At 38.7% G+C, this 25,792-nt stretch overlaps 6 protein-coding genes across 6 annotated transcripts; all 6 read left to right on the forward strand.

Annotated features, from left to right (window-relative positions):
- The first annotated feature begins 1,215 nt into the window (after window positions 1-1,215).
- Window positions 1,216-3,409, forward strand: LOC137952209 (calcium uniporter protein 3, mitochondrial-like). The gene is made up of 2 exons (XM_068799288.1): window positions 1,216-1,788; window positions 2,724-3,409. Exons 1-2 carry the CDS (start codon window positions 1,246-1,248, stop codon window positions 3,201-3,203), a joined length of 1,023 nt encoding a protein of 340 aa, XP_068655389.1. The 5' UTR covers window positions 1,216-1,245; the 3' UTR covers window positions 3,204-3,409.
- A 3,904-nt stretch (window positions 3,410-7,313) lies between these two features.
- On the forward strand, window positions 7,314-14,666 carry LOC137951808 (uncharacterized). The gene is made up of 17 exons (XM_068798733.1): window positions 7,314-7,771; window positions 8,855-9,205; window positions 9,297-9,437; window positions 9,694-9,826; window positions 9,897-10,010; window positions 10,133-10,206; window positions 10,332-10,406; window positions 10,606-10,698; window positions 10,834-10,894; window positions 11,517-11,849; window positions 11,963-12,089; window positions 12,194-12,293; window positions 12,398-12,467; window positions 12,560-12,712; window positions 12,816-12,911; window positions 13,017-13,333; window positions 14,106-14,666. The coding sequence occupies exons 1-17, from the start codon at window positions 7,685-7,687 to the stop codon at window positions 14,316-14,318; spliced, it is 2,538 nt and encodes an 845-aa protein (XP_068654834.1). The 5' UTR covers window positions 7,314-7,684; the 3' UTR covers window positions 14,319-14,666.
- Window positions 14,667-14,916: 250 nt separating this feature from the next.
- LOC137951813 (mitotic-spindle organizing protein 1A-like) lies at window positions 14,917-15,650 on the forward strand. Its single transcript, XM_068798738.1, has one exon. The coding sequence runs from the start codon at window positions 15,086-15,088 to the stop codon at window positions 15,296-15,298; it is 213 nt and encodes a 70-aa protein (XP_068654839.1). The 5' UTR covers window positions 14,917-15,085; the 3' UTR covers window positions 15,299-15,650.
- Window positions 15,651-15,798: 148 nt separating this feature from the next.
- LOC137951812 (protein FAR1-RELATED SEQUENCE 5-like) lies at window positions 15,799-16,523 on the forward strand. The gene has a single exon (XM_068798737.1). It carries the CDS (start codon window positions 15,906-15,908, stop codon window positions 16,521-16,523), a length of 618 nt encoding a protein of 205 aa, XP_068654838.1. The 5' UTR covers window positions 15,799-15,905.
- A 69-nt stretch (window positions 16,524-16,592) lies between these two features.
- On the forward strand, window positions 16,593-17,898 carry LOC137951810 (protein FAR-RED IMPAIRED RESPONSE 1-like). Its single transcript, XM_068798735.1, has one exon. The coding sequence runs from the start codon at window positions 16,593-16,595 to the stop codon at window positions 17,886-17,888; it is 1,296 nt and encodes a 431-aa protein (XP_068654836.1). The 3' UTR covers window positions 17,889-17,898.
- On the forward strand, window positions 17,898-25,747 carry LOC137951809 (methyltransferase-like protein 2). Its single transcript, XM_068798734.1, has 12 exons — window positions 17,898-18,550; window positions 18,644-18,676; window positions 18,800-18,916; window positions 20,076-20,302; window positions 20,698-20,932; window positions 21,393-21,532; window positions 24,185-24,218; window positions 24,359-24,434; window positions 24,534-24,711; window positions 24,893-24,982; window positions 25,070-25,166; window positions 25,297-25,747. The coding sequence occupies exons 1-12, from the start codon at window positions 18,442-18,444 to the stop codon at window positions 25,440-25,442; spliced, it is 1,482 nt and encodes a 493-aa protein (XP_068654835.1). The 5' UTR covers window positions 17,898-18,441; the 3' UTR covers window positions 25,443-25,747.
- The last annotated feature ends 45 nt before the right edge of the window (window positions 25,748-25,792 follow it).

Consider the following 25,792-nt stretch of genomic DNA (forward strand, 5'->3'; position numbering starts at 1 on the left):
CGCCACGTTCGGTGAGTGGCGTTACGGTCGAGGAAAGAATCGGCATCAGATGCTCAACCAAACCTTTCATGCACCTGGCAAGGCCCGGGCTTCCGGCATGCCTCCTTCTCGACGACTGGCCATCGCTATTATTACGATATCCAGATATCTTTACGAAATGTTCTATGGTGACATATCCGATATTTCGGAGTTTCGGACCGGAACTGTCATTACTTTAAAATAGGGGTGGGGGATGAGATTTAAATTTTAAAATTAGTAAAAATTATTGTTTCTGGACTGGAAGTGGTTTAAGGGATAACGATGTACAGGAGACAGTTCCCGACATATCGGAGTACCCTGTAACGGGGTATTATTGTCTTTTAGAGTGACGTATATCGCGATTACGGGAAGGGAGAAGAGCGAGAAATTGGAAGAGAAGAGAGAGAAAGCAAGGAGATCGGAGGATAGTATCGGCCAGGGTTTACGAGCGGATGTGGAAAAAGGAAAAGCCACGCAAGCAAGTCGTGTAGGTGGCCCCACGAAATCGCCTTCGTGTCTCTCGCGTCCGTGCATCCGTGGCTACATAGACGCGAACGTGGCCAGGTACAAAGGAGTCACAAAACGCTATATAAATAATTATGTAATATTATTTGTGTATTTAAGTCAGAATATTTAGGGTTTAGGGTTTAAGTTCGAAATTAAAAAAAGGAGTGATTGGGAACTTAAAAAACAAAATAATTAGTGATTAAGGAAAATACGTGTAAAAGAGAGTTTCAAAGACATGGTTGCGAAGGAAAGGGCGCTTACGTGGAAACTCGTATAAAACTGTAGTCCACACGAAAATAGCTACACGTTGCAGTCGGGCTCCTTCATTGAAGCGCAAGCGAAGGGAAATCCGAGACCAATACTGCTTTGACTCTGTAGGGCATGTAATGACGATAATGCCCCGAGTAACTAGTCGAGTTGCTCCTCGTTTTATGCGGAGCAGGGAGGTAAACTCGTCTTTACGGTGCCACGTAAGGGAACGATAATCCGTTTCCCGACAAGTTGAGTTATATCGCGAGAGAGAGAGACGAGAAGTAGTTGCTTTTTATCGCGTGCTCGCTTCTAGACCTATATAAACCCGCAGGAGCTCCATTAATCCGGCATCAGCATAGAGTCGTCCTCGATTAGCGGAGCCCCGAGTTTGAACTCGTTCCCCTTCCTCCTTCCTCCCCTTTTCTCTCTCTGTTTTTTTTTTGTTTCTTTCTTTGTTTGGATTCATCAATGGCGTTTAGGAGAAGCCTGGCGCGGAGGTTTCTGAACCTCGCCCAGCCTCAACGTTCGGCCGCGGTGCCGACGAATCCTCTGCGGAAGATGGTCGCTCCGGCAGGTTCGGATGAGAGAGGCTTCTTGCGGCGGCTGCTGCAGAGGCGGAACCTGTTCCAGTCGGCAACACCCGCGGACCGGCTCGGGCTGCCGGTCGGCGAGAAGCTGATGGAGAGGCTGCGGGTGATCAATGGCGAGCGGCTCCGGCTGGAAGGGCTGGCTCCTCCGATGCCGGCTTCGAGGCCGGAGGAGGATGCGGTTTTTAAAATTTCGGTGAACGATGCGAAGAAACTCCTCAGGGCCTCTCAGATGCAGACGGTGAAGGAGAGGCTGAGAGGTATGTCCAGGAGCTGTATTTCGAATTCGGAGTTTCTCGAGATCTGCGGAGATTGTTTCGACGGCATGAAAAGCAATGAGGAGATCGTAAGCATCGCGAGAATGCTGGACGAATCCGGTGCCGTGATTGCGTTAGGAAACGTCGTGTTTTTGCATCCTGAGCAGGTAGTGGTCCCCCTTTCGTTTCAGCGTTTCGGCTATTTCGGTTTCTTTGTTTCGTAAGCCGGCGTAATTTACTCGAGTGGTGAAGGCCGTGTGTCCACTTCCTCGTGCAAGGGCGACCTTGCTCGCTGATGAGCCGGTGATCTGGCCTTCGGGCCCCATTGAGATCAGGCTCTTCAGCTAACGCGCTTCTTAGATCGATATCTTTTAGTAATTTTCCCCAACTATTCTTTTTTAATTGACTGAAACAGTGAACTTCTTTATTTTTCTACTCGTACCGCGATCTAATTCGTCATTCTATTTCTCTTCTGTCTTCTCTACAGGACGAGAGGATTATATTTTTCATTTGGTGATTTGTATTTTACATATCTCACCTCAAAAACACTTCAAACATAGAGATGGCGCCGGATTTCAGTCCCCTAACGACTTCGAAGGCCAAAGTTCTTAACCAGACTAAACCTTTCTCTCTCTCACTTTCTTTTACAAAGAAAGCCCAACTTCAAAACACGGAAGAAAGAATTTGAAAAACTAGAAAAATAAGATAGAAATCAGAGATGGTCTGGTCCCTGTCTAGGTCTCTCTGCTAAAAAACAAGTCTCTTTTCCACCATCAACGTGGATCCTAGCTCCTTAATTCAAGGGATATCCATGGTTGTGGCTTGTCACGGAGTGGCCTCCGTTTCAAATCAACAGATCTTTATTTCACACGACCTGGACACGTATGAGCACCATGATCCATTCGCGTGCTCTCCCGTTTAAGAAAAATTTCAGTTACTGTACACGCGTTAGTAATGAAATTTGGGAAAGTCAGGGTTGCGCTTAAAAATCTTATTTTTTTAATTTCTTACAGGTATTGTCTTCTCTACCAACGATCTCCCAATCTAAAAAATTGATCTCTCTGCTCGTGTAATTCTGATCCCTGCTTTTTTTTTCTTCCAGGTGGTCAGAGCGGTGGAGAGCGTCATTCCACTATCACTCTCCCCACAGAACGATCCAAGACGGGAAGAGCTGGAGAAGATGGAGAAAGAGAAGGAAGAGATTGACCGACGTGCGAAGGCCTTGGTCCAGAGGGAACTCTGGGCCGGGCTGTGCATGTTTGCGGCCCAGACAGTGGGGTTCATGAGACTCACGTTCTGGGAGCTGTCGTGGGACGTGATGGAGCCCATCTGCTTCTTCGTCACTTCACTGTACTTCGTGGGCGGGTACAGCTTCTTCTTGCGGACCTCCAGGGAACCCTCGTTCGAAGGGTTCTTCGAGAGCCGGTTCAACGCGAAACAGAGGAAGCTGATGCGGGCTCGCAACTTCGACGTGGGGAGGTTCGACGAGCTGCGGAGGGCGTTGCGTCCCACTGAGCTTTCGGGTTCTAAGACAGGGCCGTTGAATCTCTCTGAACTCGCCGCTTCTTCTTTGCATCATTGAGGCTAAATCGAATTTTAGACGGAAAAAAATATACAGAAATAATGTGAAGAAGCTACACAATTTTTATTTTATTTTTTTGGGTTGTTAGAGTTTTAGGTTAGATTTAAGATTCGTCTCCTTAATTACAGCAATTACCTTCGCGGCTTCGCCCTCAAAGACATCCCAGTGTTAAGATTTTTCACCAAAACAAAAAAAAAAATCTGAGAATCGAGCTTAAGATTGAGAATAAGGAAAGTCCTCGATCGAATTTAGTGGTAATTTACCCATTTTACTAGTAAATATTTGAGTAATTAAACCGGCAATGATATATTTCACTTGATAATACAATAAATTTTGAATAATCATAATGAGTTTGGGTGATTAAATTAAACTAATTTATTGCATGAAATGAAATGAAAGTCATCTATTCATATGAGAAGGTACAGGATGAAAAGTAGAAAGAAGCTCGTCCTCTCACCCACCCATCAACCCATCAACCCCATTAATTGGGCAGATGAAAACTAAGGTTGCGGAGTCACTTTAGCAGGACAGCCAGTTGGTGATAGAAATTGAAGAATCAATCCCACGTTCTTCTGAAAAAATAGAAAGAAAAACCCATCAAATTTGTGGCTTTTCTCTCTCCACAGCTTGAAATATTGACCGTGAGAGAGGATGACATGAATCAGATTCTGGGAATTTGAGTTTCCAATCTCTTCTGCAAAATAAAACTCAACCCCCATTGGTTTCTGTCTCCCTGTCAATTCTCAATTGCTTTTCTTCTTCTTTCAGCAGCAATGGTGGGTAATGGAGTTTGAATTTGGAAATCTTTCTGGTGTAATCAGATTTGATGCTCTCTTATTACTTGCCCCTCTTTGGAATTTTATATGCTGAAGCTATCCCAAAGATTTGGATGCCTTCCCCACTACTTATCCTTTTCTTTGTTTTCCTTCCATTCTTCTGCTTCTCTTCTTTTCCTTTTTATCATTATGCTCCTGCTTCTCTAATAGCTCCTTTTCGTTCTTTTGCTTCTCTAATGGCTCATTTTTTACATTACATTATATACGTTTTACGATTGATCCAATACAAAAAAATCATTTGGTGCGAAACATACAAAACGGCTATTTAAGTCGTCCAATACAAAAAAAGTCATTTGGTGCGAAACATACAAAACAAGTCATTTAGTGCGAAACATGCAAAACAACTATCTAAGTCGTCCAATACAAAAAAGTTATTTGGATCGAAACATACAAAACGACTATCTAAACTGTCCGATCATGATCATACGACTGCGATAGCTATTGATCATGATCAAATAGTTGAGATAGTGTTTCGTATATTTCTCCCTACGCTCAAGTTATAACAATCAGATGCCTTCGTTTCTCGCTATGTAAAATAGGGTTTTACGTTGTATTTTTTAAATCTTATAAAATGATATGAGTCATGTACTATATGTTACAATGTTACATAAGGTCAAATGGGCAATTGGATATGGACACCTTTTCGAAGAGTAAAACCCTATTTTAATCCTTAGGTGGATTTTCCACCATCCCCTTTGTCTCCTTCTCCTACATTAACTTAAAAAAATTTAATGCAAGAAATAAGCAAAAATTTCGTTAAGATTAATCAATTCTCGTGAGATTCGGTCACCGTAGATTCTTCACATTTTGTTTCTTTCTTCTTAATTAATTTTATTAATTAATTCTAACTCAGATAAGCTGTCTCCAACCTGAAGTCAACAAAAACAACAATTAAGTTGGTCACATCCTACAAATTATTTGCATGCTTGAAAACTGGTCAAATTGTCCAATTGGGGTCATATGTGGGACATTTTTAAATAAATTATGTGGCAAGGACATGAGATCCATTTAATAATGCTTAGAAAGTTTGTAGAGGGATTTCAAAATACTAATATTAACACACTTATTTTAAGGGTATGTAAGTATTATTATATTTTATGAAAATTATATGCTTCTCTCATAAAAAATATATTTCTTCCTATCATAATTTGGTAAATCATAAGAGCTCTATACATTTGCATGAGTCACTAATGGGTGGTGACACATTTCACCGTGTCCCATCACAAAGGGTACACATGGCTTTGTCTCTACAATCATTTAGATGTTAACCCTAGTCCTTTTCATCTATCTAAGTCATCTTCATGGTCCATCACATTCAATTCTTAGTTACATGTATATATCCTATTGTGATCGTCTGTCATATCCCAAATATATGTTTTTTAGTATTAAATAAAAAAACAAATTAAAATCTCAACTAACAATAATAGTATATCTTTTTCTTTTTTGTTTTTCTTCATAGAACAAAGTCCAAAAACCACTAAAAACAATTTAATAAATTTGGAAATTATTTAATTAAACTATTTCCCTTTATTGTTCCTTTTTTGTCTCGCTTTACGAGTTTTGATTTGTTGAACCTAAGAAATTCGATGTCTTTTCAGAGCTCCAAAACCTCATTATTTGTATAAATGAACTCTTTTATGCGACGTAAAAAAATATCATTTACAAGATAAAAAAGGGTACGGTTTTAACTCTCCCAAATTTCTTAATTTTAATAAAATCTCATCCTCGTTCTCATTACCTTACCATATATAGATACACAAATTATATACCTTATACTAATGAATAAGAATTATTTCTTTACAACTATATCGACGTGTGACGAGTGTTTGCTCATTTTTGGTATAACATGTACCTTTGTCCTACTTCATACAAATACACCAAACCATGGCACAAATACAATATAAATGGAGTTGGCAATAGTGGGATTCTCTAGAGCACATTCAATTTTAAATGAACCAATAGTTAGCTCAAAGAATAAATAAATCTAATCTATGTGAAGAGAAGCAAATGGATAACATACTCATATATTAATAATAAAAAAAGAAAGGAAGGTGACCATAGAAGGAACAAAGGCATTTGGAAGCTTTGATTGCTGGCCACCACCAAATAAATACCAAACCTTGCCACTTAGTCAAACTAGTGTCATCACCTTGGGCCATGTGTCTTGGTAAGAGTTTTCTTTTCTCCCTTCCTTCAAAGAGGAATTGTTCCAATCCTCAACCGCTTTCTTCAAGTTTCCTAAACATTCAGGCTTCAAAATTCAATTCAAATAAGATGCTTGCATTTGAAGATTTCTCACTTGTGCTTTTTGGTCATGCAACAACAAGATCTAGACCTAACCGGGGAAAACTCCCCAGTTTAATCATTCAATGAAAAACTCAAAATCCTAAGGATTGCATATAGGTTTCCTCTAGTCCATGGAAAGGAGGCAAGAATAAATTCCTTGTTTGTAGCAATTATGTGATAAGTTTGTGCAAGGAAGGAAACTTCAAATTTTTTCCTATAAAAAATTATTGGGTTCGTCTTAATTCATTTATTTTGCATTAATGAATCGCTTAAGCATGCTTCAATATTCCTTAATGATATGTGTTGTATTGGATTTCAAAGTGTCGATAAAACCCTAAAAGATGATACAAACCTTGTATAGGGTGCATATATATATAATTTTGGGTATATCAATATAATACGCCCTACAAATACGTTTGACATCGATATCAATTAGTTCAATATATTGGCAAATATTCATCCAAAATAGGATAATTAGTGTAGTACCCATTACACTCAAAGTGACCATAGATTCATGGAGCTTTTAATTATATGCACAATACCCAATACCCACTAAATGAAGATGAAAAATAAAATTTTAATGCTAAGTATCAAATGGAAGAAAGGGTTTGGAGTATTAATAGTTTGGTGAAATGGGTCCCCCCCCAAAGAATCAAATTCATAGGAGGAACCACCCACTTCCAAACCCTTCTCCTGTGCATGAATTTGTAAAGGAAAGAGAGGGAAAAAAGGGGTTTAGGGTTTCTTTTTAAGGGTGAAGAGGAAAAGGCTATTTAATTAGATTTTGGATTAGGCAGGTACTTGGCTTAATTGAGCAATAAAAAGCTTTAGGCCTTACCTAACGGTGAAGGGTGGCATTTTGGTAAATAACGTGGAAAGGGTAGGAGTGCTCAATTATTATCTAATATATTATTATCAATTATTTTTTTTGAATTTTTTTGAAAAGATCTGGTGACCTTCTCCACCCACTTTCCCAGGTACTTTTCTCAGTATTTTTTTTCACCCCCAATCTTCATCCACTCGCTGTCTGCTGTGGCAGATGCGTCTGGCTTCACTCAACTGAAAACTGCTTTCTGCCGCGTGAAACCGCTCGGAGGAGGTCGGGGGCGGTTTTCTGGTTTCTTGGTCGGGTTTGTTTACTTCTTTTGTTGTTGCTTTTGGTGGTTTAGTTTGGAGTTGTCGAGGGGTCTATACTGGAGAAGCGGGCTTGCTTTTCCTCTCTTTTTTATAAAGGGCAGAAAAATGTGGGAGGGCCGGCGGCTTTCTTTGGAGTCGGAGTCGATGGGGGAGCCGCTGGTGGTTTGATGGGAGCGGATTTGGAGGGCTTTATTTTCATTTCCCGGTTTGCGAGATCGATTGATGGAGTTGAAGGTGTGGAATGGAGGTTCTGTGTCGTGGAGAGCGAGATCTCGAGGCTGGATTCTTTGCAGTACGGTCGTTTTTGAGGTGAGGTTCGATGATCTTGTTCTCTTCATTTAGTTAGTGTGCTGTTCTGTCTGCTTTGGGTGTTTTGTGGTTTGAGTTGTGGGAGTTGTTACCTTTAGCCGTGTTTCTGTTGTGAGTCGTTCATTTGGGTTGAGAGGGAGAGAGGGAGAGTGGGAGAGAATTTTGGTACACTCTAGGCGCCTGATCTGTATGATTTAGGGTTCTGGAACTTTTGGGACGCAAAAATTGCTGATGCATTGTTCAAAGAAAATAGCTGCTTATAAACTAAAAAATGTGACAAATTTAATTTGTCCATAGGTGGATTTCTGGGATCATAGGCAGTATGAGATTCTGTCTGTGTCTCTTTTGTAAGGTGTTCCTTTTTGAACTCTGTTTCAAAACTGGTGGGTAGAGTTTGGGTCTCAGTTCCTGATTTCATTTTGTTTTCCCGTTTCAAATTTCAATTTTCAAGTCAGTGAGAGAGGGAAAACCATCTCTTTTTTTCGAAGTTGTTTGTTTCTTATACTAGAATAACGCTAAAGTTTAGCTGACTGATAGTTAAACTTATTTGTCCATGTTGATGTTCTCCTTTCTCACTCTTCCTTGGAGGTTTGGGGAGGTTTTTCCAAATAAAATTTGTAGAAAAGCAATCATTTGTCGTTGAATGTTCGACAGTTATTTGTCTACGCTGATGTTCTCCACTCTCACTCTTCCTTGGAGGTTTGGGGAGGTTTTTCCAAGTAAAATTTGTAGAAAAGCAATCATTTGTCGTTGAATGTTCCACAATTGTTGGATGTTAACAGCAAACGGACCATTTCATGAGCTCATCTTGCTGTATCTTTGATGAACTTTTGAGAAACATTAAATTTTTTTTATCATTCTTTTTGTGGCGTTAGTGTAGAGCTATTAATGAGTTTTATCTTTTGTTTCTGTCCACAAGTTCATAGAATATAAAGTGACATTTTTAACAACTTTCTAAGTTTCTGAACATTGGAATATTTATTTTTCTAGGAGAACCAAAAGTCTTGTTTGCATTTGTTCTTTCAAGTCCTTTTCTTTGATGGTTCCATATTTCTGATGTTGCTTTGATTCTTTCTTATGTAGATTGTACTGTTTCTGATCTTGATTGAGAGCACCAATGCCAAATTAAAAGAAAATCATCTGCATCTACACACCAAAGAACACAGGCAAAAAGATGCTCTAAGTCATTCCTGTATCCATGATGAGATACTCAATCAAAGGAGTCATCCTGGTAGTAAAGTTTATTCTGTCACACCTCAAGTCTATGAGCAATCTGATTTCTTGAGGACCCAACATCGGAAAGGAAGGACGTTACTTGGACTTTCCAAAGAAGCTCAGAGGGATTCAAAGCGGCCCATTAGGATATATTTAAACTATGAAGCTGTTGGACATTCTGCTGATAGAGATTGTCGAAGTGTTGGGGATGTTGTGAAGGTAGGTTTTAGAGATGTAATTAAAATATTTTACACACATTTCTTTTTTAAAATTTATTCCATTCCGATTTACTGTTCATTGTTGTTTGTAGCTTGGAGAGCCTACTGTGTCTTCAGTTCCTGGCTTGCCAGCATGTGATCCTCATGGGGATCCACCTATCTTTGGGGATTGCTGGTATAATTGTACAATGGAAGATGTCTCTGGTGAGGACAAAAAGCAAAGACTACGGAAGGTTTGGTCCTTAATTACTGTTTTCTTTCATTCATTTTCTTTTGGTCACATGTAATGCACGCATAGTATGTGGACATCCATATACCTGCATTCATTTTCTTTTTGTTACATGTAATGCTCGCATAGTATGTTGGGATGCATATATCCTAAATTTGTGCCATCATTTGAGTGCCATGGAAATGTAATTGAACTAGCAGGTTGTACTTAAATTTATGGCTGAAATGGTCAATTTTAAATGTTAAATTTATTATGCGCAGGCCTTGGGGCAAACAGCAGACTGGTTTAAAAGTGCCTTAGCCATTGAACCGGTGAAGGGGAATTTGCGGTTAAGTGGTTACTCTGCGTGTGGCCAGGATGGTGGAGTTCAACTTCCTCGTGAATATGTTGAAGGTATAAAATTTTGCCCTTGTTGCATAGAATTTGCTTCATCTGGCCACGACTAAGTTTATTTCCTTCACAGATGGTGTTTCTGATGCTGACTTAGTTCTGTTAGTAACCACAAGACCCACAACCGGCAATACTCTTGCCTGGGCAGTGGCATGTGAGCGTGATCAATGGGGACGTGCAATTGCTGGTAAAATCTCAGTTGGAGTGATGCTTTCCTACACGATTTTAGTAAATGCAACAAATAGGTATATATATACATATATATAATGATCATGACCTAATGATGATATTGTATGGAATGGGCTGTAGGACATGTAAATGTTGCTCCTCGCCATTTGACAGCAGAGGCAGAGACTTTACTTTCAGCTACCCTTATACATGAGGTTAGTTATGTGATTTTGTTATTGAATTTTCTGAATTGAAATTGTATTATGTGTTTCAAAGAAAAATATTCGAACTTAAAAAGTTGTATTGTGCTTCTTGTTTTGATCAAATTTATGTCTTGCAGGTTATGCATGTCCTAGGTTTTGATCCTCATGCCTTTGCCCATTTTCGGGATGAAAGGAAAAGAAGGCGCAGTCAGGTTGCTACTCAGTTTGTTGGATTTCCTTAACTGCATCATGTTGCTTTTTGCTTTTTTCCTGCAGTAATTTGTCTCTGACATTTACCATATGATCAATCTGCAAGTTTATCTTTTCCTCTTTGTGATTATCCTGTTTGAAAGGTGAGTATCTAGACCTGCTGCACATATACTAACAGAATGTTTCCCCTGCAATACACAGGTGACATTGCAAGCTATGGATGAAAAACTTGGACGAATGGTGACGAGGGTGGTGCTTCCACGTGTTGTCATGCATGCAAGATATCACTATAGGGTAGATAATAATCTTCAGAAAGCTTTGTTTTTCATTTTTCCTGTTAAATGCACATTTAAATGGTTCCATTTTTGTTATTACTTGTGTTGCTGCATGTTTTTGTCACATGCTTGATAATGAACCTTTTATTGGCAGGCCTTTTCTGAGAATTTTACTGGCCTGGAGCTAGAGGATGGAGGAGGACGGGGAACATCAGGTACTTCCTCTTTGACATTTACCATTTTATTGTTGGTTGGAGTTGTGTGCAAGGAATTTTTCTCATGGATTTGAGAGTTAGTGCTGACTTTACACCAAATGTTATACAGAATTTAATCTGTGATTGGGTGGAATCTCCAAAATCGAAATCCTGCTTTTTAGTTCTCTTGCTTCCATGTTAATATGGGGGGGCACTTTCTGAAAATCACGTCTCTTTCAGTTACTTGTTCATCTTGACCTTCTGCTCTGACTTGGCTCAAATTCAAATGATGGCTTGCTTCCCGTTCATCTGCTGGTTAATCAGCTGGTCTGCCACAATTTCAGGGTTTTTTTTAACTTTTTTGCTACAGATCCCTGCCTCCCTGTGCAATGTAAAACATATGTTTTGCCAATAACTGTTTTCAGAATGGCCCTGAGCACCTCGCTATGATGACCTTGAAAAACTCTCCTGATGTTAACTTTCTAGTGTGATAGATGGTCATGCATTAACTGCTAAACTTTTGTTTGTGCCCATTCTTGCATTTTTTTTTTTTTTTTGAGTGGGAATTCACTTTACATAAAATATCAAGCCATAGCAGGCACTTCTATTTCTCTTACCTTTGTAAATCATATATTTTTTGCAGGCTCACATTGGGAAAAGAGACTCCTTATGAATGAAATCATGACTGGATCTGTTGATACCAGATCAGTCGTTTCAAAAATGACACTTGCTCTGTTAGAGGATAGTGGATGGTACCAAGCTAATTATAGTATGGCAGACCGCCTTGATTGGGGCCACAACCAAGGAACTGAGTTTGTTACCTCTCCATGCAATCAGTGGAAGGGGGCTTACCACTGCAATACCACACAGTTATCAGGATGTACATATAATAGGGAAGCAGAAGGTTACTGTCCTATTCAAAGCTATAGTGGGGATCTACCACAGTGGGCCCGCTACTTCCCTCAAGCTAACAAAGGTTTTTTACTTATGCTTAGTTACTATTCTCCACCTGGATCGATTAAAGATCTCTGCTGCATAAAAATTGAGATTTTTATGTTATTTGACTTTTTTTTGGTTGTTTCAATGTAGGTGGACAGTCATCATTAGCTGATTATTGTACGTATTTTGTGGCTTATTCTGACGGATCATGTACAGACACACACAGTGCTAGAGCTCCTGACAGAATGTTGGGAGAAGTACGTGGGAGCAATTCAAGGTGTGTTTCTTTGCAAATATGAAAGCAAAAATCTATTCACTCATACTTAAATGTCTTTTCCTTGAAGCTGTTTTATTTATGCTTTTTTGCTATGGGTTTTTAAGGTGCATGTCGTCGTCCTTGGTGCGTACTGGGTTTGTTAGGGGATCCATGACCCAGGGAAACGGTTGTTATCAGCATAGGTGCATCAATCACACATTAGAGGTACAATTCTTTTTCTGTTTTCCATAGTTTTCATGTGACCATTCAGTCACTTCAAATATTTGACTTAAAAAATTCCGATGTTAAACTCATCTGTTGCTGCTCAGGTTGCTGTTGATGGGATCTGGAAAGTGTGTCCTGAAGCTGGCGGGCCTATCCAATTTCCCAGTTTCAATGGTACCATTTCAAGTCTGCCTGCTTTACCTATTGAGTTTAAATCTTTATCATCTGAAGATTATAAAAGGTTTTTGGTTTGCCTTGTTTTGTAGGTGAACTAATTTGCCCTGCTTATCATGAACTATGTAGCAGCGTGCCAGTCCCATTATCTGGTCAATGTCCCAATTCTTGTACTTCTAATGGAGACTGTATTGATGGAAAATGTCATTGCTTTCTTGGGTTTCATGGCGATGACTGCAGTCAACGTGAGTCATTCTTATGTGGTGATTGTATGAATGGATGATAGAAGAAGGGGAAGAAATATTCTCTCAATATATAAATTTTTAATTGAGCTTCTTTCCTGGGCAGGTTATTGTCCCCAAAATTGCAGTGGACGTGGAAAATGTACCTTGAATGGGATTTGTGAATGTGAGGATGGGCGTACTGGTATTGACTGTTCTACAGGTAACAATACTGTCCAGATCAAACAACGATGTGTCTTGTGGTTATATTTGCTCTTTCCATAGGGGGTACAGTATACTAACTTTTTGTGCTATGTTATGATGGCAGCTATTTGTGATGAGCAGTGTAGTTTGCATGGCGGAGTTTGTGACAACGGGATCTGTGAATTTAGATGTTCGGATTATGCAGGATATACATGCCAAAATAGCTCAACTCTGCTTCCAAGTCTATCAGTGTGTGGTGATGTGTTGGCAAAATATGCTGCAGGACAGCACTGTGCACCGAGTGAGCCCAGCATTCTGCAGCAGCTTGAAGCAGCAGTAGTGATGCCAAATTATAACCGTTTGATACCTGGCAGTCGGACCTTGTTAAGCATTCTTGACAGTGGATATTGTGCTGCAGCAGCAAAGCGGCTTGCATGCTGGGTGAGTCACATCCTTCTCTCCTAAGATACCTATGATAAGGTTTAGATCATAGCCAAAAATGTTGAAAGTGGTATATCTGATTATGCATTTGGAAAAAAGGAAAACAACATACTCTCCTCCATACTGGCCTGTGTCCAAACAGCAGGAGATGGTAGCATCACTCGACATTGATGAGATGCCTCCTAAGTTGCTCACTAGATCAAACAGTCTGAATCATGAAATTCTGTTTCATGCTTATATAGAGTTTCCTGCTTCACATTAGAATCTGTTTTACATCCTGATTTCAGCTATTTTGTGGCAAAGTCTCTTCTGGACTTCATCAGAGCGAGACTAGAATGCTGAAGTCTATAGAATGTTCTCTTTTGTACTCCATTTTCAAATTCCCCTGTTAGCTTCTGTAGTGCTGCTCGAGCAAGTTGGCTTCCAACTGGTATTTCTGGTGATTCACTGTATTACCACTCCGTAGAATTTTGTGGTGGGTGGGTGCCCTTTTTCTTGAAGAATCTAGTAATAGGATATGCTTCTTCTAGTGAAAGTGTGATATGGATACCCCTTTTGAGTCTTTCCTCAGGAAAGTTTTTATTATAGTAGCTTTTGTATGTTTAACTGTATTCTTAACTGGTTCAGTAAAATATATGACAACCTTAGTATGATGAATTAGGGTGTCTCGCAAATATGATCAGATGGTCTGTTCTTTGCATTTTTGTGTTCTTTAAGCTCACAAAAACCACCCTGATTTGCTGCAATAATCATAAATGCTATCAACCTGCAGATCTCCATACAGAGGTGTGACCAGGATGGGGACAACCGACTTCGGGTTTGCCACTCGGCTTGTCGGTCCTACAACGCTGCCTGTGGAGCTTGCCTCGACTGCTCCGATCAGACCCTCTTCAGCAACGAGGAAGAAGGTGAAGGGCAATGCACCGGTTACGGTGAGATTCGACCGTGGTGGCTACGAAGATTCAGGAGCTTCTACTCTTCATAGTGTAGTGGCAGGAGTTAGGAAATCGTCATTGTAAAATATAGTCCCTTTTCGTTTATTATAATTTTTTGTAATTTTCTTTTTTTTTTCCGTTTTTTAGTTTGTAGAATGTAATTTGAAGGGGTAGATTCCACATGATGCAATTGGGGCCCCATTTCAGTGTTAGGGTCCCATCCTCAAAGGAGGCGGGTTCTTGGTGTTAGCAAGCTGGACTTTACAAAGAGTCTAAAGTCCAGATTGAGCAGAAAGAAGAAAATTGTAAAAAAAAAAAAATTGAGGCTTTCTTTTGATCAGAATGAAATGGATGAAGCTATTCAAGGGCGGAAAGATTGACCACCTTGTTTTTCTTCAGCTTTTCAGTTTTTTTCTGTCTTGTTTATTTTCCTGTTTTTTTCTGCAATGGTGGATCTTCAAGTGCAGGATTATTTAAAAACAACGATCATTCATTTCTGAGGAGATTGAAGAAGCCAACAGATGCATTAAAAAACAAGATTGTTCTTGTTGAAATGTAAAATTTATGAACGAAATCTATTCGAGTACAATAATATTAATGTTTGCTGTTTAGACTGATCGTTAAGAGCGTCAATTCAGAGGGAAAGTGAAAGCTTGTTTCATTCTCAATTCAAATTTAATTCTTGCTCAAAATTTGGACGCATATAGTATCTTCTCCTCCTTGCTTTTCGATTCGATTCTCGTTCCAAACTCGTTCTGCTTCTTCTCTCAACTTTCTCCCTCTTTTCTTTACCTAATCCGAACTCGGAGCAAGGCAGATGGATCCGGAGGCTGCTCGCAATGCCCGCGAGTCCCTGGACTTGGCATTCCACATGTCCAACATTCTTGAGACGGGTCTCGATCGCCACACCCTCTCCATTCTGATAGCGCTTTGCGAGCGTGGTTTCAACCCGGAGGCGCTCGCGGCCGTGGTGAAAGAACTCCGGAAGGAGTCTCCCACGTCTCCTGCTCCGCCCCCTTCTTCCCGTTAGAAATCCTCTGTTGTTTTTTGTTTTATTTTAATAAAAGGTGCAGCTTTCAGGTCGTGCTTGTTTAGGTTTTGATCCTCGTGTCTTTGAACCTTCTTGTGTGTGTGGGTGGGGTTGATTGGAGAACAGAAGTTCAGAGGGATTCAAAGCAGCTTGTTGAAGGAAATTCAAGGTTTATCGCTGGGGATGCATGTAATTGAATTATTTTGGGTGTGACCAAATATAATTAGCGATTTACTTTATTTTAAGGTCTGATTTGAAGATCATTGAGGCATCTTTGCTTCTTTTGCCTGTAACTTATGTTCAGATGACTGTATGGAGTTGCTTTTTTTTTTTTTTCCTGCTGATTGTGTCCTTTAATTTCTTCGACTTTTACAGTACTACTGTTTGCAACAATGGATAGCAGAATGCTTCAAAATAATAATATAGATTTGTAAGGTCTTTTTGCATGCATGTACTGCTCTTGTCATATGTAGTGTTTAAGCCTTAATAGACATCAATGACTTTCAGGAGGCTATGTTTAATATCAATGGCATCATTGACGTGGTAATGCTACATGCAGACGGTTGACAACATGGAAAGTGCTAGTTTTGTGGAGTTTTGAAGGACCATGGCAGTTGAGAGGACTGACTGCTGCATTCCAATGGATCTTGAATCCACTGTAAGTGATTGCACTAAGGATGTGAGCTCTACTGTTAATGATGCTGTGGCTGTCCTAGATGCTTTTTATGTGAATGGTAATGCCCTGGAGAACAATCCACTTTTAGAGCCATGCATGGGTATGAAATTTGAATCTGAAAAGGCATTGTTTTCATTTTATCAAGACTATGCTATACGTTTGGGCTTCAGTATTACTATATCTAGTAGACGGCGTTCAAGGACCAATAGTACTATAATTGCTGGGGTATACGCATGTTCGAGATATGGCTACAAAAAGCCTAGTGAAAGAAAATACAGGCCTCGTCCAACCTTCAAGACTGGTTGCAAAGCAATGATTAAGGCAGAGAGGATGGAGACTGGGACCTGGACTATACTGGAAGTTGTTAAGGATCATAACCACGAACTTGATCCAGACAATGTCCGTGTACATGCATTTACATATGAAGATGAAGGTAATTCTGGAGTAAGGAATTTGGCTGCAATGGAGAATAGTGAGCCCTCCCTGGGCGGGGATGGAATAGAAGGGATTGGCAGGGAAATAATTACAACTGGAGTTCTGGAGTCCTAGCCTTTTATAGGATTGGAGTTTGAGTGTGAAGATGCAGGTTTCTCATTTTACAGTGAATATGCTAGGTGTATGGGTTTCAATATAATCACCAAAAGTAGACGTCGTTCAAAGATAGACAAAACTTTGATTTCTGGGCTATATGCCTGTTCAAAGAATGGTTATAAAATGCCAAATGAAAATGTAAAATTCCCACGTTCTAACACAAGGATAGGATGCAAGGCTATGTTGAAGGTAAACAAGTTGGATTCAGGCAGGTGGATTGTTCTAGATTTTATAAAGGAACATAATCATGAACTGAGTCCAGAGAGAGGTCAAATTTTCCAGCCGCATAAGGGTATTCAAACAGGTGGAAAAAATGCTCTTAGGAATAGATGTGCTTCAAAGGTAAGATCAAACAAACTTTACTCTCTATTGAGTAAGCAATCGTTTAGAAGAAGGAAGGCTTTGACAGGAAAAGAGGGGCACAATGGTGCAGGTAAAGAACCAAGCTTTCTTACAGCGGAAGTTATACAGTCCATTTATGATTATTTTTCACAGGCTCACCTTTCAAATCCTATGTTGTTCTATGAAGTGGATCATGACTGGCTACAGCGTGTTAGAAATATCATTTGGGCTGATGCCAAATCTAGAATGGATTGCACTTATTTTGGTGATGTAGTTTGTTTTGACACTAGTTCTGTATCCAATAAAAATCTTTTTCCCTTTGCACCATTCATTGGTGTTAATCATCATGGGCAATCAGTGCTACTTGGATGCTCTTTGATTTTGGAAGACACACCCACATCATTTGCTTGGGTCTTCAAGACTTGGCTTACTGCAATGTCTGGTAGATCACCTGCAGTGATAATCACAAATCATGACAGGAATGTGAAAGCAGCAGTTGCAGAGGTGTTCCCTGAAGCTCGTCATTGTTTTAGCTTGTGGAATATATTGAAAAAAGCTCCCAGGAAAGTGGGTCCCTTCTGCCGAGACTATGAGAAGTTCACTAAAGAATTTGAGAAATGCATATATGAGTCTATGACAGCTGGTGAATTTGAGAGAAGATGGACAGAATTGACTGAAGAATTTGACCTCACTAGGAATAAATGGCTCCAGATGTTGTATGAAGATCGTCAACAATGGGTACCATTGTTTTTGAAGGACACAAATTTTGCAGGTATGTCAACGTTTGAGAGCATCAACTCATTCTTTGACTCATCTTTGAGTTCCAAAGCCACTTGGAAAGAGTTTGTGGAGCACTATGAGACAATTCTACAGAATAGGCATGAGATGGAAGCTTTAGCTGAATTTGAAACTTTCCACTCTGAACCATCCTTGACTACACCATCCCCTTTTGAAGAGCAGTTAACGTGTTTACACCAGTGAAATATTCAAGAGATTTCAAAAGGAGGTTTTAGGATATTCTGCCTGTCATGCACTCAAAATACAAGAGGAAGGGGGGAAATTGATCTACACAGTCAAGGATTTGGTAGCAAGAAAGGATTATTCCGCAACATGGGATGGTTCTGAGACCAAAGTTTCCTGTAGCTGTGGCTTGTTTGAGTTTAGAGGCTTTCTTTGTAGACATTCTTTGGCAGTCCTTATAGCATCTGGCATTTATGAGATCCCAGCTAGTCACATTTTGAAACGGTGGACAAAAGAAGCTAAGAACCAGCATGAATTGTATCGAGGTTGTTGTCCAGTTTCCAAAGTCCAACGTTTCGATGACATATGTCAAAGATGCATTAAATTTGCTGAAGAGGGATCATTATGTGAACGGAGCTACAATGTTGCTTTGACTGCTCTAGAAGAAGCCCTTGGAAAAGTTGTTTGTGAGAATGACTCTATTGAGAGAAGATTCCCTGCTTATACTATTTCTGAAGAAACTCAGATAGACAACAGAAACAGTATATCCAGCAAAGCTGATTCTCAACCTTTTATGGAGTGTGACAACAGGACAAGATCTGGAGTTGGCTATTCACAAGGTGAAGAAAGACTTGTAGGAAGTCCTTGTCCAGGCAAGCCAGGAGATGGTTCACAGTCAGATGGTATGACCTTTTTTTTAGTTGTTTATGTGAAACTGCATACTCCTGGTTTTTGCATAGTTCTTCATTGCTGAACTGATCCATTGTATTTTTTAGGTACAGTGAAGTATGAAGGAGCTAGTCTTGCCAGTGAGTATGTCGCACATGATAGTTCACCACAAACGGTTGGACTCAACCTCGTCTTAGTTACTCTTTTGTGATTTATCAACTATTATATCCTTCTGTTGTAGTAACTGTTTGTATCCATTGCAGTTGCAATTGGACGTGAGGGTGCCAGATTTGCCCAATCGACATCCTCCACAGCACAGCTTCCAAATAATGGTTTGACATCCATTTCTTGGTTTGTTGCGTTTCAAGAGCATGGTATAGGTAAATGCTCATATAGACACAATTAGTAACATTGGACGTCTGTTTATCAATCTGCTGTTGCCAGTGGAGAAGCGCCAAAACCTGAAATGGCTCTCCATTTATGGTTGAATTTGTTCATCTCCTGTTTCCTGTTTTCTGCTTGTTCCTGCTTTCTCTTTTGTACAGCATTTTGTCTTAGTTCTGAAGTTAGAATCTGTTCATGTAAATTGATACAAATGTATGCCAAAAAAAATGTAAATTCATACTAAAGTTATGTACAGAAGAACTGTGAACTGCTTATAAGTTTTTTATGCTTATTTGGCTCTTCTCCATCTGTGGATTCAGATGTTGATATCTATTGTTCAGCAATGTAGGTATTCTGAGCTCTCCTTCCGCTTGCAACTTCCGTTCTGATACGAGATCTCCATTGAAATTGAACTACAGAATGTTTTTTTTTTCTTAAAAAACTCAGGATGAAAGAATCAGTCTAGTTCTGGTTCAACATGACTGCATACTCCTGGTTTCCTTTTTCACATTGTTGAATATAAAAAATTCAATAAAATATTTTTTATATTTATATTTGATGAATTCAATTTTTAATAAAAATAATTTAGGAATTTTTTAATATAATTCTGACATTTAGATAAATAATGAGTTTATACCAACTTATTTTATTTAAATTTTCTCTTAAAAGGTAATATCCCATTTTATTTATTTTAATTATAAAATAAATAAATTAAAATTTGTAAGTAAAATTTATTTCCGTCCAATTGTCTCAATTTAAAGTTATAGCAATTACCAGTAGTTTTATTAGAATTCAAAGCCAGGTAAATTCATGGTGAATTAACTTGAAATTGGGGCCTAACTCGGCAGACTCAGGGCAGTTTCCTCCGACTTGCCCAGCTTAGGAGTGGCAGTCTGATCTTGGACCGGCCTGAGCCAGGACCCGACCCACTCGACCGACTGAGTCCGGTCCAAGCGCCGAGTCGGAACACAATGCGTGAAAGCTTGTAGGTTCACCATCGACATCGGTCTCTCTTATTTTCGCGCGAAGCCGTTTTGTGCTTCACCATCGTCTACTTGTTTCCTTGACCAGCCATTCATTGTTTCTCTTTGCAAATTATCGTTGCAATGGCTGAAGGAGAGATGATCGACAAGTTCTCTCCGTTCCTGGATTCAGGAATTTACAGACTAGAAGGTGCGAACGCTGTTTTCGTGGATTCTGTCCGCCTCATCAACGATTTCTACACTCGATTTAAGGTTTCTCCCGCTGCGTATTACTCGCGTTTCATCAAGTTGGAGGAAAGAACAAATCCTAACGTGTGTACTGGTTCGAGAAAAAAGAAACGGAAGAGAAGTGATTGCGAACTGAATGCGAGGGAACTGTGTGCTGAAAAGCGTCACCAGGTAGAAAAGTCTTCTCTGTCTTTTCCTTCTTATTGTCTTACGTACTTCAGAATTAGAATACTTGATTGACTTTGATTTAGAGGAAATCAACCAAATTTGTAAAAGTTGTTTTTTCTATTTCTCTTTTTGGATGACTAGGAAAGAACTGTTAAAATTTTTCAAAACATATGTCGTGCAGTTGGTAACGAAAGTTATAGCAGGCAACGAGGCTATTACCTTTTAATTCTCTTCTTACATGTTTAATTTGTCGTACTTCATTCTTCAAAATTGTCAGGTTAAGCATGCATTGCTATTGGGAAGGTTATATGCATCATTTTACTGTTGTGTATGTACTGCTTGCTACTTGTCTATTGTATCTATATCATAGTGATAATGTGATTAATTGCTTTTGGCAGGAAGCCAGGCCTTTCTTATTGAAGGCATATGAAGCGTTCTTGGAGCATAAGAATCTTTTATCATTTGTTTTCAAGCCAAGGAATGACGGTTGCTATTCAGCTAGGACTGAAAATATGTCACAGTTGCGAGAGGAATCTGAGATATCTTTCGTTGACCTTGGAGGTGTTTGGCAAGCACCTTTGTATGAAATGTCCCTGCGCTTCTGGAAGAAAGATAAGTTGGCTAAAGATGATGGTAAGGCTCGTCACTGAGATCACTTCCCCAGGCAACCATAGTCCCCTTATTTGCAAATAAGTTTTTATAAGTAATGTGAAAGGGTTAAGGTTTCTCTTGGATAATGGAATATGGTTACAGTATTCTAATAGCAAACAAACTAGTTTTTAAGACATGCAAGTCATGGTACAGTTTCCATGGGTTCTATTTATTAAAAAGTCTCTTCTTGTTGGCCTACGTATATTTGTACTCTTTTGACCAATATTTCTTGCAGTGAACTTTTTTAACACTGTTCTTAATTTGTCTTTTTTCTGGAAACAGCTATACCAAGTTTTCCCTTCCATTCTCCTATCGATAGATTTCAGTCAGTTTTCTAGGTTTTTGCTATTAAGCTAACTGGAAAAAAAGAGAAAGGTTGGAAGAATATTTGGTGCTCATGTGCCACGTCTTGAGCATGAACTACATTTTCCTGGTTTCACAGATTTGTGGTTTAGCGAATGTGGTGAAGAGATGAAGGTACCGATATTTAACAATCTAGTCTTCAATGATACTGTGGATGATGCTGAGGGTGAATTTCTTGGCAAAGTATACGTAATACCTAGAATGAGCTCATTCCACATGGTATGACTGTTGTCTCCTATTATTTGCTCCAAATATTATTGAATGTATATGCATGTTTGATTGTTCAAGAGGTTTTGTTTTTAAAGAAATTGCCGATGTGGAAGCTTTTGGAAGTGTGAGGTCCAATATCATCTTTTTAAGGCAGTGTTGGTAAGGTGGTAAAACTTTCTTGAAAATTTTCCAAGTCTTTCTGAAGAATAAGATGACAAGTCAGTCAACTCTGTTTGGATGTGAGTAGATTATGTATCATGACATGAAATATTATTGCATACAAAAAAAAAAAACATGAAATATTGTTGAGGTTTGTTATTCTTTCATATCAGGATGTCTCTTAATGGCTCCTACTACTGCCTCAGCCTCCTTGACTTTAGCTTTTCTTCGACCTCTACCATGGCTTAGACATTTTCTAGGGTGAATCCTGGGTGAGGCTTCCAGTTGTGTTTAACATTAAGACTACAACCATGAAAAAGGGCTCACTTTTTTCCTCTTTTGTGTTTCTCTTCATGCAAAAACCTCTTAGATGCAGTTTGTTTTAGGTGTCACGTTACTGTCAGTGTGCATTGCACCTCTCATTTTCGGCCCAATGCACCTCCCCTCAACAAGTGAGGGTTAACACGCTTTATTAGTGTGGATGTTGGTGAAATTTGTTGGCTCAGAAGCACAAGTGAGGGTTAACACGCTTTTATTAGTGTGGAAGCTGGTGAAATTTGATGGTTCAGAAGCTTCACTTCTTTGCTCGGCCTTCACAGTCTAACAAGTCAATGGCAAATATAAGGAGATTCAGTCTAGAAACCCAAGGAAGTGCATTTTCTTCCTTTCTTCTTTTTTAATGCAAAACAAGCAATCAAACCTGTTGTACAGACATGTACCAATTCTAGAACAGGAAAATAAATTAGTTTAAAATATATATATATATATATATATATATATATATATATATATATATAGGGAGAGAGATTAGATACATATTCATTAGATTTGAAAAAATAATAACAAAATTAGGTAGCTTAAGTATTTATTTGAGACTACTTGGCATCTTGAAAAATTATCGAGTTGATATTAAAGTTGTATCTTCAAGAATTAGAGAGCACTTATCCTGAAGTAGGCCTGTTAAATTTTATTGTATCTCAAGAAACTATAAAAGTTATATTTGAGTGGACTTTCTAAAAATTAGAGAAAATTTATATAACTATGAAAGCCCCATGTGAGTTTGGGTGGAGAGGAAATGATTATTATCTATGGTTCCATGGATTGGAAACTCTTGCCTCCTTGTCCTCCAAACTATTCTGACCATTTGTTCACCTATCTTCTCTTAAACATTTGTTCCCCCTCCTATCTTGTCTCCATCCTGTTTTTTCTTCTCTTTTTAAATGCTTCCTTGTATATTTCCCTTTTCTTTTTTTAGCCTTTTCTACCATTACGACTATTGTGCCACTTGAAAGTGTACTCATTGAAATGGTTATGGTTAATTTTATGCCTAAAATTTCTTGTTGTAAGGCATTGAAATGGGTTACGGTTAATTTATGCCTAAAATTTCTTATCCTCAGGCATTGAACGACTATTTTTTTAATGAACAATTTTATTCAAAAAGGAAAACTTTCTAATGTCAAGGCTTGGTTGAATTGGTGGGTAATCTGGAATGATTGGTGCAATCAGGTTAGGGAATCGTTTACAACCACAGTGAGATGTTTCATTGGTTTAGATTGTTAGTTGTATTCTTGATTTCATTCTAACCTATTTTCACTTATATTTTCTTAGATCATATCTCTATTTTTTTATAATTTAAGTCTGACTCAGGTTGATCTTAGGTTATAGCACAAATGACAAAGTTAGGTCTACGTCCAAGCCAAAATGACTAGCTGAAGTTAAGGCATTTCCAAACTAGCCACAGGTTTTTCCTAACATTTATCTTCGATGGATTATTCTCATTAACACTCCCCCGAACATCTAAACATAAGTAAATGGATAATGGGATTCAGATGTGGACATCGTAAACTGGGTACAAACTAAAGCACAAACTTGATCCAATAGAATAGATCCCTTGCTCTAGTACCATGTTAAATTTGGGCTTAGGTTGATCCCAAAATGATTAGCTGAAGTTAGGAGGATTTTTCTTAACTAATAACCTAAGTTTTTTCCTTACATATCTATGCAGGATAGCCTGCTAAAAACTAAGAAAGAATCTGCACGTGATTTTTGGAAAGAGGTCACATTGTGTTACTTTTCTTGATTTTAATTTAGTTTGCATGGGGCTCATCCAGGTCTGTCTCCTTTAAATGTCTGTCATGGTTTCTTTTAATGTAAATATGTAATTTTAAAAATGAAAACATTGGAGGGAATGGTGGATAAGGAGCTGATCAAAAGAACTTACTTATGGCCACAAGTCTTGGTTGTAGCTATAATATTAGAACTTACATGCCCATTACTGGAAGTACTTTTTAAAATGTCACCTTCTTAGTAGTCTATTGCTGCTATTTATTTGACATATATTTCCTGTTGCTTTTAGTATTTCTTCAAAGGATGTCTTTATTATTTTTAGGTGTTTTTATGCATTAGCCCATGAAAGCTCATCAAAGTGACTAGTGTAAATACTATCTTGCATGGTAATTTATCTGATGTGTTATTTGTTCACATGGATTCTGAACGCCTAAGTCTGACATGACAAGAATTCATGATCTGGTTCCAGGTAAAGTTTGCAAATTGACTCTTCTAAACTATTCTTTGAATTCTTTTTCTCTTTTGAAAGTTTTGTATTAATTAACACTTATTCTTTCAGCTTCACTCTCTTAACGAACTTTTCTTGTTGTGATTGCTAACTATATGTAGATCAATCAGATCATGGCTTTAACTTCATAGTTATTGATCCACCCTGGGAAAATGGAAGTGCAAGGCAGAAACGTATGTATGTTTCCACAGCTCCTACTGCTAAGATCTATTTGTGCTTCTACATGCTTGTAATAGTTAACTGTCCACAAACTTTTCTTGTTTTCTTACTCTGCAGGTACCCGACATTGCCAAACCGATATTTTTTGTCTCTTCCTGTTAAACAACTAAGCCATCCAGAAGGAGCTCTTTTGGCTTTGTGGGTGACCAATAAGGAGAAGTTGAGGGTATTTGTTGAGAATGAACTCTTCCCAGCATGGGGTATCACCAATGTTTCTTGCTTTTACTGGTTGAAGGTAACTGAATAATTACTTTTATGTACTCCCGGATTTAGGCATCTGAAAATAGAAAAGAATGTCTAGGCTAAATCACTCTGGCAGAAAATTTTCTGCTTGGGTGTCATGTGAAAATAAGGAGTGCCAAGTAATTATTGCTTCTTCTGTAAACTTGGAGGGCTGCTTCTTGAACTTCATGCAGGTGAAACCAGATGGTTCATTGGTAAGCGAGTTAGATTTATTTCACCACAGACCATATGAGTGCTTACTTGTGGGCTATTGTTGCAGGAAGGTTAGTTATGAAAATAATATCTTAGCTAATCTTTATATGATACATTCTTGGAAAGCTGATCTTAGTTCCTTGTACAATTCTTTGCAGGGGAAGGCTGACAATTTGACAATTGATAAGCTTCTGCCAGATTACGAAGTAATCATTAGCATCCCTGGGGATTATTCAAGGAAGCCCCCAATTGGAAGTATCTTACTTATCCCTTCATATTAATTCTTTGGTGAAAAGTTTAAGATATACTAAAACCTTTTTTGTATTTCATATTAAGCTTATATGTCATATGCGTACAATAACTTGGCATTTTCCATGTCTGTTAGAGTTGCTGTTGGATTATGTACCTGGACCAAAGCCTGCTAGATGCATCGAACTCTTTGCAAGAGAGGTGGCAGCAGGATGGACATCGTGGGGAAATGAACCACTTCGCTTTCAAGAGCTAAAGTATTTCACAAATTCAAAAGAATGATACACTGGTATGAATGCCTGACTGTTTGGTAAGTTTTTATGTCATTAGGTTCTTCGGCCAGTTCCTCCCACATTGTAAAGATTGATTGACCAGATGAAAACCAATGGTAGTTGCTATGGAGGGTTGGTCAAGAGGCCAGAGGCATTGCAGAGCTGATTACTACCCAGTGCGTGGTTAATCCTCTTAACAGAAGAATATGTCTTAGTTGATTATGTTTTAGATTTTAGAGGTATTCAATCTTGGATTTTTTTAATCCAAGACAAAACATATTTACTGAAACATACTGGATTTTTAAGGTCACTGGAGACAAAAGGAGGAAACAGAAATGAAGTTTCAAATATTAATACTAA

The sequence above is a fragment of the Aristolochia californica genome, unplaced genomic scaffold (genome assembly GCF_029961685.1).
Source record: "Aristolochia californica isolate CCGP_79_NKW_82.1479 unplaced genomic scaffold, dmAriCali1.0.hap1 SCAF_15, whole genome shotgun sequence".
NCBI lineage: Eukaryota > Viridiplantae > Streptophyta > Magnoliopsida > Piperales > Aristolochiaceae > Aristolochia > Aristolochia californica.